General features: G+C 41.7%; 1 protein-coding gene across 1 annotated transcript in view; it reads left to right on the top strand.

The window, feature by feature from the left end:
* The window catches only part of Atp6ap2 (ATPase H+ transporting accessory protein 2), a 30,522-nt gene extending 21,205 nt beyond the window's left edge, over positions 1-9,317 (top strand). Inside the window, exons 6-9 of the mRNA XM_038317192.1 lie at positions 427-480; positions 1,416-1,565; positions 3,360-3,479; positions 8,169-9,317. Coding sequence (XP_038173120.1) covers positions 427-480; positions 1,416-1,565; positions 3,360-3,479; positions 8,169-8,360 — 516 coding nt within the window. The 3' untranslated portion in view covers positions 8,361-9,317. The remainder of the gene's footprint in view (positions 1-426; positions 481-1,415; positions 1,566-3,359; positions 3,480-8,168) is intronic.
* Positions 9,318-18,361: the final 9,044 nt, after the last annotated feature.

The raw sequence follows: 18,361 nt of genomic DNA on the forward strand, positions 1-18,361 counted from the left end.
CCGTTCTTAATTCTCTGCTTTGGAACTTGTTCAAGGCAATTAAGTAAGCTTATAGGATCTTAAGGTAGTATAGGATCCCTCGGTCCCCTGAGGGCAAACCACAGTAGTATGGATGCTCAGATGTGGTTCTATCAGAAGTAAATCTTAGATCTGGTGAGTGGTGGTCACTGTACTAGGGAGTGGCCATCACCTGTTTGTTAGGAAATGTTTTATATGCATTTTTTTCCTGGTGCTGGGCAATTCTCTACCACCAAGCTGCCTCAAGTTTCAGTTATGGTAAATCTACCAAGGGGAGAAAAATATAAATATAAGTAAATATAAATTTACTTTATCAGTATTCCTTGTATGTTGGAACTTTACTTGCTAAATGGCAGTACAGCTCTCTAATGTGCATTTCAAGTAATGCCCACTTTTTGGTCTCTGAAGGCTGACCTGCTCTTCCTTTCTGAACTGCAAGTGCTACATGATATTTCGAGCTTGGTAAGTAGGCTGCTCGAGCTTTCAAGTTCTGTCTGTTTTGGTTCCTAGAGAATTCTGAAATGAAAATGAGGCCAGTTGAGAACTTTAAGCATGCCCCAGATTTATGATTCCATGAAAACTGAGAAAATGGTGGCGGTGGGAATGCTAAATTCTGTCTCATGTTAGTGGCCATTTCTTTTACATGTCTGCCTTCAGGAGAGGCCATAACTCCTCAAAGAACATAGTCCTGGGAATAAAGCTATCCCACTGTTGTTGCAGCTTGGCCATCTATTTCTTGTCAGACATGAGGCTTAATTCCTGTATCTATAGCTGTGGATCAAAAATAAGAACAACAGTTTGGACAATTAATAGCGTTAACCGAGTCAAAAGGAAAACAATTGATCTGCAAGTTATCTTTTGGGGAATGATTTTTAAAATCATCCTCAAGACTGAAATAGATCTTCTTAGCTATCTGATAGCTTCTGAAGTTGTTTTCCAAACCTTTTTTATCAGGGCTTGGTTCAAGAAGTATGAAAGCTTAGTGCTAGAGACCAGTGAGATCTGGGAGAATACGCAGGAGGAAGACCTGGTTCATGAACTCCTAGCATTATATCAGCCCAAGCAGTTATCGTTTCATACCTTTTCTCATATCCAAGCTTTGTTTATTTTTGGTTTTTCTATCCTGGAACTCACTCTCTAGACCAGGGTGGCCTTAACTCAGAGATCTTCCTGCCTCTGCCTCCCGAGTGCTGGGATCATATCTAAGCTTTTAAAATTAAGCAATGAGATTTGTATAGGATTTATCAGAAACCCATTTAAGGAAGTTCCCTTTGCTGCCATTTTAAACTGTTTTTGTGCTGCAGTGCACTGGTGTGGTTCTAGGGCAATCTCATTTAATTCTGATGCAAAACTTCATTTGGTTTATTTCGCATCTCACTTCTGTTATCTGTTCTAAGTTGTCTCGTCATAAGCATCTAGCCAAGGATCATTCTCCCGACTTGTATTCATTGGAGCTGGCAGGATTGGATGAACTTGGGAAGCGCTATGGGGAAGACTCTGAACAATTCAGGGATGCTTCTAGAATTCTTGTGGATGCTCTCCAAAAGGTAAATACCAATGCTGGTAAGATTATTAATGTTAAGGAGCCATCAGAAGCTAATGCAAGAGAATAATGTGCTTCTCTCAGCCCATAGATCTGTTTTTACAGAAAAACAATATAAGAGAGGTTAGACTCTTTATGGAGAAATCTTTTGTGGAATGCTGTCGATTGAAGTCTTTTCTTTTTTCTCTGTGCAGGGGTGGAACTCTGGGTGTCACACATGCTAATCAAGCAAGCAGTCTAGCACTGAGCCACACCCCCAGTCCAGTTGAAGTTTTTCTTGACTTGCTTTGAAGGTTCTCTATTTATGTCTAAGAATAGTGTAGGAGTAGGATTGGGAACATGGGTCAGGATAAGAGTGCTTGCCTAGCATATGCGAGGCCTTAAGTTCAATTCCCAGCCACCATCATAACAAAAGAAGGGTGTAGGGTCAGAGGTGTGTATTGGGAGAAGATGGTTCATGTCCAGAATCCCAGCACTTGGAGGTGAAGGCAGGGGAATCACAAGTTTGAACCCTCCCTGGGCTACATGTTAAGACCCTGTCTCAAAAGATCAAAATCAAACAATCCTCAGTAAAAAACAAAACAAAAGCATATGTCTTTCCAATGGGAATCTCTTTCCAATGCTAGCAATGGCAGCATTGTGTGTTTGTGGATCCTGACAATGTCTATAATTAAAGCATACCATTTTAAGCACTCTTAAATCTTCCTCAGTGGTGTTAAGTATATTCATGTGCTGTGCAAAACCATCCCCACTGTCCATCTCTAGAATGGTTTCATCACCACCCATCCGAAATCCTCACTCAGCACTATGAGCTAATGAAGTCGCATACTAGCACAGTAGCCTCCACACTGTTTATCTGTAATAAATGGGAGTTTATTAATAAATGGAAATTATATCTCTTTATTGAGGCTTCATCCATAAATTTCTGTACGGTCCATGATTAACAAAAGACCACTTGGGCAGATTTCTTGACTTTCCCTTTTTGCTTTCATTCCCAAATTTATATGCCATCAAGTTCAATCTTCAATTTTATTTAATTTAATTTTTATTTATTTATTGTTTACTTGGTTTTTTTGAGACAGGGTTTCTCCTGTAGCTTTGGAGCCTGCCCTGGAACTCACTGTGTAGACCAGGCTGGCCTTGAACTCACAGAGATCCGCCTGCATCTGCCTCCCAAGTGCTGGGACTAAAGGTGTGTGCCACCACCACCCGGCTATTTGAATGTATCTTAAGGCTTAACTCTTTACTGAATATTTTAACATAAGCAAACCAGTAAGGGTTTCCTATTTTAGATACTGTGCATTAAAACTTATATATATTTGTATTGATATGTATTAATATTATATGCTATGTAATTATTTATAAAGCTACAAATAATTTTAACAAATACATATTTGACCAGCCACAAAAATGATCAGTATGTAAGGTACTCTAATGTTAACTAGCTAGTCTATCCATTCCACAATGTCTATATATTTTGAGATTTATATCCATAATTCTTGTCATCAGTCCCTAATCAATATAGTATAACAACTATCCATGTAGCATCTCAATAATGTTAAGTGGTATTTTCTTCTAGAGATGATTTAGGGTATACAGGATGCTACACAGAGGTTCTGTGCAAATACTATGCACTTTCATATAAGAGTATACAGTTTATAATCTGTAGAAGTTCTAGAACCAGTCCCCTGTGGATACCAAGGAACAGTTTTATGAAATTTTTCTTAACCAGAAATACAAATGTAAACAAAATGTATGTATTTTGCCATTAATCATAATGTTAATCACTGACTTTCAGTTTGCAGATGACATGTACAGTCTCTATGGTGGGAACGCAGTGGTAGAGTTAGTGACTGTCAAATCATTTGACACATCCCTTGTGAGGAAGTCAAGGACCATCCTTGAGGCAAAACAAGAGGTAAGTATGTTTTTAGATCCTGTTTTAAAACTGTGAGATTAATTTACTTTAAAGAGTAAAACCCAGTGCCAGGCAATGGTGGCACACACCTTTAATCCTAGAACTCACTCAGGAGACAGAGGCAGGCGGATCTCTGTGAGTTTGAGGCCAGCTTGGTCTACAGAATGAATTCCAAGACAGTCAGGGCTACACAAAGAAAAACAAAACAAAAAGAATAAAACCCTGGAGCCAGGCAGTGGTGGTTCATGCCTTTAATCCCAGCACTCAGGAGGCAGAGGCAGGCAGATCTCTGTGAGTTCAAGGCCAGCCTGGTCTACAGAGTGAGTTTCAGGACAGGCTCCAAAGCTACAGGAAACCCTGTCTCGAAAAAACAAACAAGAAAAATGGGTTCTATTCTCAGGACCCACATGATAGAAGGAGACAAAGGGACTCTTGGAAGTTATCCTCTTACCTCCATACCCACACACTTACAAACATGCACACACAAAGTAAATAAAATGTAATTAAAACATTAGAAATCCTGAAGCACTTGGGAGGTAAAGGCAAGAGGCTCAGGAATTCAAGGTCATCTTGACTAGTAATGAGTTTGCGGTCGGCCTGGGCTATATCCTTTCTCAATAATAACCTCCCTACAGGAGAAAAACAACCCCAAAAAATAACCCAGAAGAACAAAGGATGAAATTCTATATTACCTATAGGTGACATGAATGACAAGTTAGTAAACCAGAAAGAATTTCACTGAAAACTTAGGTTTTCTGTTCACCTAGGTTTGTGCTTTTGCCAGGGATACTAGGTTCCCTGGACTTGCCATCAGGTAATCTAAATTCTTGAGCTGGCAGTGAAAGTAAGCCTGTCAATGCTGGTAAGATTATTAATGTTAAGAAGCCGTCAGAAGCTGATGCAAGAGAATAATTTGCTTCTCCCAGACCATGGATTCTGTTTTTCTACAGACATTACTTTTGTGCCCGAGTCCCTCATTTTCTGAAACCCTCTGCATACACCTCTTTATAATTTTGATTTAGCTCAGAATGGATCTTGCTTTGACTGAAAGTACATAGAGCAGCAGGTAGTTCTCAGCCTGGGGCACAACCCCTTGGAGGTGGAATGACCCTTTCACAGGGGTTCCCTGAGACCATCAGAAAACACAGATATTTACATTATAATACATAACAGTAGCAAAACGGTACTTATGAAGTAGCAACGAAAATAATTTTATGGTTGGGGGTCACCACACTTGAGTGTTAACTGAGATTTCTGTCCCACCTGGTTCTGCAGCCTTTCAGTCCCAAAGAAAAACACAGAGGTCTACATGTGGGACCTTGTGGGACACAAACCTCGGTCAACACTTGAGGAACTGTATTAAAAGGTCACAGCATTAGGAAGGTTGAGAAGCACTGACATAGAGGGCCAGAGAGAAGGTTGATGGCCATGGTAAAATGTGTGTCTGGGTACATGGTCTCACACATACACACACAAAGTCTCAACACACTTGACAGAGACGGGAGGGCAGTCCAAATGCTCCATAGCAACACACAGTTTACAGTGTTACTAGACTGGTGTGGCAGTTCACACCTGTAATCCCGGTCCTCCATGCTTAGTCTTAAGGATCAGTGTGGGAGCTGGAGTAAAGGGCTACATCTAGCCAGTACCGATTCCAGACAGTCTAGACATGCCTGGCTGCAGATCATTGCCTTCCAGATTGAACTGAGATGGAAGGGTATCTGGTTAGATTATATTTCAGAGTCAGGTATGATGGCAGAAAGCTGATGCAGGAGAATTGTTGAGTTCAATGTCAGGTTAGGCTACATAGCAAGACTTTTTTGTTTTTGTTTTTTTAAAAAAGTCCAAACAGCTTTGTTGGCCATGACTCCTTCCTTCCTTCTCCTCCAGTTTCCAGTATAAAACCTCTAGAAGTGCTAGATAAAATAAACAGTTTCAGATGTGTAGCTCGGCTCTCAAATAAGGGATTCCTACAAAGTAAGGAGGAGCCTGTAGTTAGCAGGCTGCCAGTTGGGGCTACCAAGAAGCTTTGGCTCTCTGTGAGATTGGAACTAACACTTCCTTACAAAGTTAGGGAGCAAGAAAGGGCTGCACTCTGAGTGAGAGGGAACAGTGATAGTTTGCCCGCCAGCAAAAGGAAACAGAGAGACACTCCATGGTCCATGTATGTACCCGGAGTAGGGCTGTTTCCCAGGGCTCTTTGTATGGATTTGGGACTTAAATTTATATTGCCTAGGAAGTCTCTGAGCAAGAAGTCAACAGAAAACCTGCTCCCAGCTGAAGTAAATGTAAAACCTCTGCTCTACTAGGCCATGCCCTCAGTACACAATGCAGAGGGACCCCCCCCCCCCAGCTAGTCACCCAAACACAAACTCAAAAATAGAAAACATGGGCAGGGCTAATTGACCATGCAGTTCAGTATAGCTAAAGCAACAAACATCAAATAACATGGGTATAACCTACAAAATAACACTTTGAACTGATTAACAAGATTGCGTGTATTGGGGTATGAAACAGTCCTTGGAATATCATTTCAGTCTGATTGGGCACCTGCCATCAGTGCCCATCACTCTCCTGTGTTTACAGTACCCTTACCTGTCTACTGGTGCCTCCTGCTTCACAGAGGACAAGAGCCCGTGTAAGGTTTCTTCTGAGGATGTGATGGTTTCAGATTAGGTTGTAGTGAGGATTGAACAATTATGTGCATACATATACACTCAAAATGGATGTGAAAAGGAACCGACTTAGTAAACGTACATGAATCCAAGAAAGAGGTGCTTGACAGTGTGAAATCCCTGTGTCAACTTTGAGCTGCCCACAGGAAAACGTACAACATACCTTTGAGCCCATTGTCTCCTCTCTTCCCCTTGAAATCAGTCTTCTGTTACTTTAAGTAGTGGCAAGAGTTTAAGGAACTAAGCCAGGCATGAGGGCACCAACTCTAATTCCAGAATTCTGGAGGTGGAGGCGGGGAGGGTGGGAGAGGTTGTAAAATCCAGGCCAGCTAGGGCTGGGTAGCAAGTCAACCACCTCATTAAACAGCAACAACAAAAAAGACTTTGGTTGTGTGGAACACTTGCCAAGTGTACACGGGCTCTAGATTTGTTCCTAAGCACAGAAAAATAAGAAAAGCAGCAACAGCGACTTAAAGAGCTGCCTGCTGAGTGTGCACGGCATGCCAGATGCGGAGCAGGAACGCTGCCAGGCACCGCCCTCGTGTTTCCCACCTTGTCTCTGCTTCCAGCTGGCTCTGCCCACACCCTCCTCTCACTGCCATCGGCTGTTTTTGTTTTTGCTTTGAGTCAGGGTTTCTCTGGGGAGCCTGGGCTCTCCTGGAGCTCCCTAATGTAGACCAGGCTGTTCTGGAACTCACAGAGATTCACTTGTCCCTGGGATTAAAGTGCTGGGATTAAAGCCATGCACCACTACCGCCACACCAGGCTAAGTTTTCTTTATAGCAAATCTGATCTTGTCACTTACTTCCCACCTGAAATTGGTGAGTGGTGAAATTCATTGCTTATAGGTTCAAGTCCAGATGCTCCATAGCTTTCCTAGTGCAGCTTCATCTCCTGCTTTTGAAATTTTCTAGCCACAGTGAATGACATGTCCCAAATGATGTCTTTCCCAGAATAAATTCAGCTTTTCAGACAGCATAGACAAGGAATTGATCCTCATCTCACAAGACCTGGCATGTATACCACTTCAATATGGAAAGTACAGTTGAAACACTATGTGTTTTCCACTTTTAAGTAGACTGTATCTACATTCTTAGGTAGTTACCCTTTAATATAATTAAAGGGTAAATATCAATACTGTATCATTTGAAGAGAATGCTTGTTCTTGGCAGGTCCCCTTATTTTATCCCTCTTTCCTTTCCTGTATTTTTCCTGAGCTTTGCCCCTCCCCTATTTTTAAATGGTGCTGGGGATGGACCCAGACCTTCAGGCATTGTAGGCAAGCCTCTACCACTGAGCCATCCCCTTATCCTCAGTATTTATGTGACTCCCTTTCTTTATAGTTTGACTATATATGTTTGTTTGTTCATTTATCTGTGGCAGGGTGTCTCTATATAGTCCTGGCTATCCTGGAACTCACTATTATAGACCAGGCTGGCCTTGAACTCATAGAGATCCTCCTGCTTCTGTCTCCTAAGTACTGGGATTGAAGGCACAGTCTACCATGCCCAGCCTATTTAGTCTTAAATAGTGCTTCAGTATTTTTACACAGGTTTGAATTCTGTACAAATTGAACCATACTGCATGCATGTTTTGATGTTCTTTGCTCGGTGTCATTTTAAGGGATCACTGGAGCTGAGTCATTTTACTGCTCTGTGCCCTACTGTCTGAACACGCCACAGTTGTCTGTTCTTGTACACGTCTCTTGGTACAAACAGAGACGTTTTTGTCAGGGGCTAGGCTTACTGGATCACAGGATCTGCACACCTTCAGTTGCCTTGGCTACTGCTGAATCTTCTCCTGAGGTTGGACTTTCCTTCTTTTAGCAGCAGCGCCAGTGTCTTCTAGGAAGCGACCCATTCCCGCCTCCTCCAAGGGTAAACAGGTAGCTTTTACTCCACTTAGGAATTCCTAAGTGTCTGTTAGAGAGCAAATCGTAGACATTAAATCATTAAATCAGAATAATTTTTATAATCCTAAAGTTCTTTTTTATTTTTTCCTTTCTTCATTGTAGACTGCCCCAAGTCCCTATAACCTTGCATATAAGTATAATTTGGAGTATTCAGTGGTTTTCAACTTGGTACTGTGGATTATGATCGGCTTGGCCTTGGCTGTGATCATCACCTCTTACAACATTTGGAATATGGATCCTGGATATGATAGCATCATTTACAGGATGACAAACCAGAAGATTCGGATGGATTGAGTTTTCCTTATGGTACACTTAGACAACAGGTTTTGGGAATTGGCTGTTCTGTTAAAGTATATCTCTTAGTATGGTTTAAAGTAGATGGTATACCTTAAATTTATTTTAAAGAAAACATAGATTTTGTTCTCTATTTTGTGTGTGCCTGTTGTTTCCTTAGAGTGGTTTATAGTGTTAACACAGATGAATTGTGATGTAGATTCCATAGATGTTTAAATATTGTTGATATAGCCATGTAATAACGTAATTTCATTCCATTTAATACATTTGGAAATATGCACTGAAGAAAATGTAAACCACTTAGAGTAGTTGTGTTATTCAGGTTGGAGAATGCACTGGGTTTCTTAGAAGCTTTCAAATGCTCGAGTTCCTTGCACAGGACAGATAAATCCTAGTTCAGCTGTTATTCACTATGAACTATTTGTAAATGTATTAATCTGATGTAAATATCTCCGAGACAGGGGGGAAGGTTTTAACTAAGATAGATAGCCCAAAAATACTGGATATGCTTATACAATCGCTTAGTTTTGAAGTGTGTGTGTGTGATTGGCAGGCTAGCTGTTTTTAATCTCTTCTGCAAGTTTGGTGATCTGTGTGGTTTAGTAGAGATATTAAAAATATTAAAAATACTGTGTTGATTTCAGAAGAGAATAGCTTTATGGAGTGTAGATGCTTGTAATTAGATATACAAAACCATCTGTGGGGGATATCTTGAAGCATGAATATAAAATATTTTTATTTCCATAACTTTTCCCCCTGTGAAGTTACTCTGATTTGTGTGAGGTACAGCTTTGTTCTATAGAATATTAGGTGGAAGCGGATGATTGCTACTGTTCATGTGGAAATGGACCAATATCTATATAGAGTGACAAATAAACTTAATGATTCAAAATCTGTGTATTCGCAATTCTAAATTTATATTGTAAAAACCTAATTAAACAGGCTGTTATTTCACCAGAACTGGCTGTTTATTATACGAAGGGTTCATACTGCTTTCTCCATTTGCTTATTCTCATTGCCTCTCGAGACTCTGTACCAATATAAGGAAGGTATTTTAATTCCATTCTTATTATTGAACTTGTGTAGCATACATGATAAATTCACCCTTGACTATGTAGGAAAGGATTAAATTTTCCTGTAGCATTTTAAAAGATAAATAAGCAATTGGTTAGAAAAGAAAGGGCAGGGGCTGGAGAGATGGCTCAGAGGTTAAGAGCAATGGCTGCTCTTCCAGAGGTCCTGAGTTCAATTCCCAGCAACCACATGGTGGCTCACAACCATCTGTAATGAGGTCTGGTGCCCTCTTCTGGCCTGCAGGCATACATGGAGGCTGAACACTGTGTACATAATAAATAAATGTTTTTTTAAAGAAAGGAAAGGGCTTTCTAAGGTGAGGAATTATGGTTACAATTTTGTTTCCTAAAACACATGTATTTGAATTTTAATTTCATGTTTGTATTGTGTAGCACTCCCTCCCAGAAGCCCCCTTAGTTCAGTTATAGCCGATTCTGCAGCTCGTTTCTAGACACCACTGAGCATGGCAACTCTGAAAAGGGACGGTATTAAATAGTTTTCTATCACTTACTGCCAGGTGCTTTTGACAGTTAGATGTTAAGCTTCCATTCAGTGGAGTTTCTTTTTGCCTTTCATCGAAGTTAAGTGAGAGTGAAGTTGATAGCTTCATGGAGAAAAAGTCAACACTGTTCTAAAAGCGCACACGCGTTCTACACGCTTCTCCCTCACCGCGTCTGTGGAAGCGCACACGCGTTCTACACGCTTCTCCCTCACCGCGTCTGTGGAAGCGCACACGTGTTCTACACGCTTCTCCCTCACCGCGTCTGTGGAAGCGCACACGTGTTCTACACGCTTCTCCCTCGCCGCGTCTGTGGAAGCGCACACGTGTTCTACACGCTTCTCCCTCACCGCGTCTGTGGAAGCGCACACGTGTTCTACACGCTTCCCCCTCGCTGTGTCTGTGGGGTGAGAGTCATTCAGTTCCCATCTGACCCTCTCAGGTTTCCTGACAGGACCTGTGGACAGAAGCAGGAATCTCTCATACAGCAAGGTTCTCAGGATCCATTTTTCTTTCACAAGTGTCTGTCATAAACTTTGCCACAGAAGTTAGACTGTTATGATTAAATACGAAGTAAACCAATGTCTTTGGGATATCAAACTGATGAGACTTAAGTTCTAGGGGAAGAAAAATGAGCTACATGACAGCACTAATCCTTCTAGGGTAAATGGCACCAGCATCCTTCTATCTACATTAGGCAGAAAGCAATTAATTAAAATAAATGTTCTGCCAAGATTATTATACCTGTTGCTGATGATTTGCTCTGAAATTAAGTCTAATTTGTTCAGGAACATAAATCACAGTGGAGATTGTGAGAGGCAGGGCAGGCAGACTCATGGTGGACTACTGGCTCAATTCTCATTGAGCCCAGCTTTATAAAATATTTGAGGTTCTACACATGGTAAATATCACTGACCTAACCCCAAGGAATAACACAGAATCCGTTTTCATTTTCTGCAGCTCTATCTTTTTCTCTCACACCACCAACCCCTATTCGTTGGGAGCCAGAAACTCTTTTTCTGAGACATGGGCTCATTATGTAATTTATGCTGGATTGTGTGAGCCAGGCCACCCTCCTACCTTAGCCTCCTGAATGCTGGATTATAGGCGAGGCGAGTGGCACCACCATGACCAGCTCAGGCCTTTTTGCTTTGAGACAGGGTCTCAAGTAGTTCAGGTTGGTTTCAAACGTGTGTGTGTGTGTGTGTGTGTGTGTGTGTGTGTGTGTGTGTGTGTAAGAGAGGCTGACTTTGACCCTCCTGATCCTCCCGCCCCTCCCTCCCGAGTGCTGGGATTTTATGGGAATGTGCTCCTGCTCCTCCCGCCCCTCCCTCCCGAGTGCTGGGATTTTATGGGAATGTGCTCCTGCTCCTCCCGCCCCTCCCTCCCGAGTGCTGGGATTTTATGGGAATGTGCTCCTGCACTCATAACCCAGCTGCACAAGCTGACTTTTTGCCCAACAATTCTTTGTTCTTTGTTTCTTACAGCTCTGGGGGTTGAACCCAGGGCCCCACACATGCTAGGCAAGTGCTTTAGCAACTGAGCTTTTATTCTGCAGTCTATAAACTTCCTAACAATTTCATGGGCTACACATATAGGTAGAGGCTTTGTCATCAGAGGCCAGGGCTCTTGCAGGAAACAGTTTATCATGTATTAGCACAGTCTCTGGGTTTTCCACCCTCAAAGACAGAGCCCCGATACAGTAGAGTTTTTTTGTTTTTATAATTTTGGCTTCTTTGTCTCCCGTGTGTAGGGTAACTAGGCTCAAAGGGGCCGGCATGGTGAGGAAGCGGGAGGAAGGATGCAATAAGGTTGGCATGGCCTCAAGACACTGAGTAGCCTGTGCAGCTGGTTTCTGGTTTCCCCTCTTGCCTACACCTGTTACCCCAATGCTCAGGAAGCTATGGCAGGAAGATCACCCAAGTTTGAATCCAGCAGGGTTACAAAGCAGGTGTCTGTCAAAAACCGAGAAACAAAACAAAACCCTAGCAATTTCTTTCCACTGTCAAATGGCTATGTCCTGGCAGCAGGCCTTCTAACCTTAGATTTTGGTAAGTTTTTTTTTTGTTGTTTTGCTTTGTTTGGGGATCCCCCCCCCGCCCCGCCAAGCCTTTCTGTGACAGAATGCTTAAACACATGAGAGTTTCTTTTGAGAACCATAGTGAGCATAGGCTGTTAGAGCAATACCACGATGAAATACATTGCAGCCACCCAGGTAGATGGAATTTGCAGCTTCACTTACTAGCTGGCCAATTTGGAGCAAATCCCTGAGTCTTAGAATCTGTGTTTAATCTATGTAATGCAGGTGGCTAGACCCCAGCTTTGTGGGAACTGGCAATAGGTAGGAGGCACATTGTAAGTATATGGGTGCTTCATAAATACAAATCCTAACAGCGCTGCCTTCCAGGAACTCTGACTCCCCACTGTGCCCATTGATGGTGTCTCGCTTGTGAGCAAAGGCACGGACTTGCTTGTGAGCAAAGGCACGGACTTGCGCTTCGCTTTGTCAGTTATCCTAATGTCCTCCTCCTAGGTTGGGGTCCAGTCCAGGTGCACACGTCCTATTCAGTTGTCATGTCTACTTGGTCATCTTTAATCTGGGACACAGTTGTTCCATAGAATGCCTTCCAATTTGGATTTGATGTTTGCTCGTGATTAAATTGAAGATACGGGGCGAGAGAAACGGTAAAAGCATTGTTGCCAAGCCTGACCGCCTGAGTGCATACAACTGTGTCATCTACACCAGATGTAACCTCTTCCTGGTACTTGAGGTTTCACTTGGCAAAACGTGTCTTCTAGACTAGGGACCTTCTCAGAATGGACTGGCCCAGCCAGGTAAGCACAAAAAAAAAATGGAGTTAGTGTTGAGAAGTTGTCTATAGACATACTTCCCCAAATCCCCCGATCTTCTCTGACCTGGGAAACTAAGCAGGCTTAGGTTTAGTTAGTACTCAGATGAGAGAAGTTTGTTTGAGACAGGGTCTCATAATGTAGCCCATGCTGGTCTGAAACTTGCTGTATAGCTCAGGCTGTCTTCAAACTGTTTGGTCTCCTGTGTCAACCTCCTAACTGCCGGGATTGCAGGCATGTGCCACACCACTTGCGGTAAGAAAGTTTTACAACAATTTGATATTCTATGGTTGCCAAGCAAAACAACAGGCTTGTTGAACAAGTTTGGTTGTTGTAAAGCTTGCATAGTGATTCATACATAGAATGATCTATAACTGGTTCATGCCCAGTGAAAAAATGTCATAAAGGCAAATGTGTTAAAGGCAGTTGGTCAACTATTACTACAATTAAGTAAAATCCAGAATTTATATTTAACTCTTAACTTTTGTTTTGTTTTGAGACAGGGTCTCTGTATATAGTCCTGGCTGTCATGAAGCTCACTTTGTAGATCAGGCTGGCCTTGAACTCAACAGAGATCCTTCCTTCTGCCTCTGCCTCTGGAATTAAAGGCATATACCACCATGCACTTTGAAACAGGGTTTCTGCATATAGTCCAGGCTGTACTGAAACTCACCTTATATGCCCAGCTAGTATCATACCTTTCTGCTATCACCTCCTGAATGCTAGGATTACAGGTGGGTGCTACCACACCATGCTTAACTCCTACTTCGTGTGTGTGTGTGTGTGTGTGAAAGAGAAAGAGAACATGCGTACATGTGTTCATGCGCTTAGGAATATGTATTTTACTGGGGAAGAGCTACATTCCAATTTGTTTTTTAACTCCAACTTCAACATTATAAATTACATATTTGAAGACATGGGGAAGGGCTGGAGAGATGGCTCAGAGGTTAAGAACACTGGCTGCTCTTCCAAAGGACCTGAGTTTAATTCCCAGCACAACCATCTATGAGACCTGGTGCCCTCTTCTGGTGGGCAGGCATACGTGCAGATAGAACATTGTATACATAATAAATAAATAATTTTAAAAAACCTGAAATGTTGAAAATTAAAAAAAAAGACATGGGGAAGAAATTGTACCTTGGATGAGTGTTTCAAATGAATATATTGATCATAATGAATTACATTAAAATATCCATTTTTCATTGCTATTAGCATATCTCTTAGGACTAGTTACAGCCAACCATGGTGGTACATACCTGTAATCCCAGCATTTAGGAGACTGAGGCAGGAGTATTGCTGTGAGTTTGAGGTCAGCCTGGGATATAGTGTAGATACTAGGTCAACCAGGGCTACATAGCAAGACTGACTGAAAAGGAAATAAGTCATTAAGACAAAACACAGAATATTTAGGCTACATATCACCCCCTGCATGTAAAATTGTTAACAAATCCAACCCTTTAGGTTGAGAATCAACAACCTTCATTGGCCCTGTAGAAAGTTGATTGGTGTACACTAGTTTTGTTCAAGGTGAGCATACAGTTGTATGTATGGGACGGAAAAGTTATGAATAATGTGTGTGTGTGCATGTGTAAGTGTGAGTGTGTGTGTGTGTGTGTGTACGTGTGTGTGAGGTCCAGAGGTCAACCGTAGGTATCTTTCCTCCGCTATCATCCGTCTCGGTTTTCTGAAATAGGGTTTCTCGTTGGCAAAGAGCTTCTTGTGAGGAAGCTAGACTAGCTGATCAGCAAGCCCCAGAGATCTGCCTGTCTCTCTTCCCACATCTGACTTTATGTGAATTCTGAGGCTCAAACTCAGACCTTCATGCTATCTCCCCAGCCACCCCAATTATCTTCTGATAACCTTTATTCTCTTTCAAAGCTACAAGTTTTTATATTTCTTTTCATTGCATTTATTTAAAATGCAATGCTATCTCTTTAAGTGTGAGTAAATAATTGGGTTAGGCGCTGGTGGTGCATGACTTTATTCCCAGCTCTTGGGAGCAGAAGCAGAAGGATGACTGCGAGTTCAAAGCCAGGCTTGTCTACGTAGTGTGTTCCAGGCTAAGCCGGAGCTACACAATGGTCCCGCCACAAAGCAGACAAACCCCAAACAAACAAAAGCAACGAAGAATTAGCTGAGAATTGTCTTCATAAAAGTCAACCATGAAGCAGAAAACTAACAAAAATCCAATCTAAATTAAATACTCTTAAAGTTTTGATATTAAAAAAAATCTTAAAAGGCTAGGGAGTTGGCTCAACAGCTAGTGTTGCTTGCTACTCACTACTCTTTCAGGGGGTTTGCTTCTCAGCACCTACATCATGTAGCTTACAATTGCAACTTCATCTCAGGTCTCTAAAGGACACATGTGTGCACACACACACATACATCATGCACCATACATGCACATAAAAATAAATTGTGGGTCTAGAAAGATGGCCCAGCAGTTAAAAATGTTTGCTGCTCTTCAAAAAGACCTGAATTCAGTTCTTGCACTCATATTGGGTGGTTCTGGCTGTTCTTCCAGATGACCGAGGTTCAATTCTGGACACACCCATAGCAGCTCATAATGGTCTATAAAACCAGTCCCAATACCCTCTGTTGGCCTGCTCTGCCCTTTAATTTTTTTTTTAAATTGAAATTACCAAGCTAAGAATAGAAATGAGCAACAACAAAAAAAGAAGGGTCAGGTAAGAAGAAATGCATGAGATTCGAACTCAGGAAAGAAACTAGCAAACGGCCACCTCAGAAATGAGTAAATTACCAGCCATTCACAAAAGAGATTCTAATGAAATTGAAGAAAGAATGTTGAATAGAGTGGGAAATAGAGAAGAAACTAGAAGCAAAAAAGTAAAAAGGGTAAGAGGAAAATGGAGTGGAAGCGGGAACTGTGCAAAATCACCAACCTGTGTATAATTGAAGTCCCTGAGGAGAAATAGCAGGGGAGAGCTCATTTCCAAAGACTAATTCAAGAAAACTTTCTAGAAATAAGAGAATTACAACTTAAACGGGCCTTTCAGGGACTTGGCGAACTGACCTATATCAATTAACTGCAAGACATATTTTGATAAAAGTTTACACTTCTTTATTTTATTATGCTTATTCGCTTTATTTATTATTATGGGGGGACAACTTTAGGGAGTAGCTTCTCTGCTTCCACCCCATGAGGTCCTGGGATCTAACTCAAGTTGTCAGGCTTGCATGGCAAGTTCATTTACGTCCCAAAATTTAGCCTTTAAGGACAAACTTCTGGCAAGGGGCAAGAGGGTGTGGCTTGGCAGCAGATGATCTCTTTTAGCATGGGTGAGGCCAGTTTCATCCCAGCACATACACACAAATCCAGACAAAAGATCACATTACAGACTTGAAGAGTAGAAAAAGGCAATTCAAGAATTCTCGAGCTAGCCTGGCTGTCGTGTTCATAAGAAAACAATTCCAACTGAAATTTCTTTTTGAGATGTACTTACTTTTATTTTCTATATATTGGTGTTTTGCCTAAATGTATGTCTATGTACCATATGCAGTGCCCACAGAGGCCAGAAGAGGGCGTGGGATTCCCCCTTGAAACTGAAGTCACAGGTACTTGAGAGCTGCCATGTGGATGCTAAGAATTAATGGGTCCCTCTGCAAGAGCAGCAAGTGATCTAAATCACTGAGCCACCTCTCCAGCTCCTTCCAAAACAGTCTTAAAATGAAAAGACACCAGATGGGACCGGGAATAGGGCTCAGAGTACTTCCTCAGTATATTCAAGACCCCGGGTTTGAGCCACAAGACTGCAAATAAATAAATAAATTGTAATCCTTCTGCATAGGAAAAAAAATCTCTAAAAATCAGGATTCTACACCCCCACATCATTTCTTTGAAGAATTGCTTGCATGCATTATTAAGACAAAGAAGCATGCTAGAAACTCAAGCAGCATTTCTGTATCACAGGTTTAAAGAAGAATTCTTGAAAAGAACAACTGCCTTTGAATTAAGGTTTTATCCTACTTCAGAATAACTTTACCTTGGTGAATTCAATCACAGTGACCCTATACCCAAATAGAGGTTACACTGGAGTAACCTCAACATACCTTTTTGAGGTACATGAAACCCACAAATGCATGAATATATGTCCATTTTCTCCAGGATGTTTTGATGTGGAAGACTCTAAAACTTTGGACTATAAAAACAGTTGAATGCTGTAAACAGAAATTAAAGGGCCATTCTTGCATTAGGTAATGTGTTAAAGAAACCCCAGAGGGGGCACCAAAATTTGTTAATATCACATTAAGAAATTTTTAAGAGCAACTTCCTCTTGATGCAAGAAACCAAGAATGAGCCCAGTTTTGGATTCTCTACCTCTCCCTGTGTCCGTTGTCTGCAGTTGGTGGTTACTGGCCTGTCTATAGTCTGTCTGTTCTGTATGTCTGGTCTGTCTGGCCCAGTTGCCTGTCTGATGTCTGTGTGTTGTGCCTTTGTGTTGTTGAGCTTGTGTGTATCTTTAACAAAGGGTTTTTCTCTGTATTCAATGAAAAACACAGACCCCATGGTCTGGGAAAGGGATGTGAGCTTCTGCACAGAAATCTTTAACAGTTTCACAATGGACGGCATCACTTTACTGACCCCACCTAACCCAGAATAACAGGCAAAACCACATCGATGTAACAACCTATATTCATATGTTGCTTCCAAAATTCACTGTGGATATTTGTTTTGTTGAAGGTTGCTTTCAGCAGACAACGAGTACAACATGCAAGCACATGCAGAGCTAGTATTCTGGGTCAGGGCCATGGAAGAATACATAGTTTAAGACGAAAGCTATGTACTCAGCTTAAGCTATAAAAGCTAATTGCATGGGAAGTCCAAGACATAGACAGGTGGCCCGGTCACATTGTTCTTAAGTTACACGTAAACAGACTGAATATAGAACAGGACAGCAGGTTAAGAGCATAGTCCTAAATGATCTCGAGGCATATTATTTTTTTAAAAAAATATTTATTTATTTATTTATTATGTATACAATATTCTGTCTGTGTGTACGTCTGTAGGCCAGAAGAGGGCACCAGACCTCATTGCAGATGGTTGTGAGGCACCATGTGGTTGCTGGGAATTGAACTCAGGACCTTTGGAAGAGCAGGCAATGCTCTTAACCGCCGAGTCATCTCTCCAGCCCCTTGAGGCATATTATTAACTTAGCCGCCAGGTCTGGAAAAAGTTCAGTCTCGGAAGGCAAGAGGTTTATTCAGAAAATACATCACCACACATTCTAGTGAGAGGCTGGAAGGCAGTATGAATACTTTAAAAGCAATTGGGCTAGAGGCCGTTCCTGTGATATTTTGGCAAATAACCTGGCTGCCTTCTGCCCTTAAATTAAGAACTTGCCCGAAGCTAATGGACTAATTTCTTTGGTGGAGGAAATTTCAAGACACCATAACATTGAGCCTGTGGTGTGGTCGTTACTGATGGCGCTTACGTTCGTCTACAATGAAAAAAGGACAAACGGTGCAGAAAGAAATACAACATTGAAAAGTTTTCTGCACCCCAGAAGCCTCTTCGCCGACACAACAATCCAAATCAGACCAAATCAAACCGAATTAG

This window comes from Arvicola amphibius, chromosome X, assembly GCF_903992535.2.
Source record: "Arvicola amphibius chromosome X, mArvAmp1.2, whole genome shotgun sequence".
NCBI lineage: Eukaryota > Metazoa > Chordata > Mammalia > Rodentia > Cricetidae > Arvicola > Arvicola amphibius.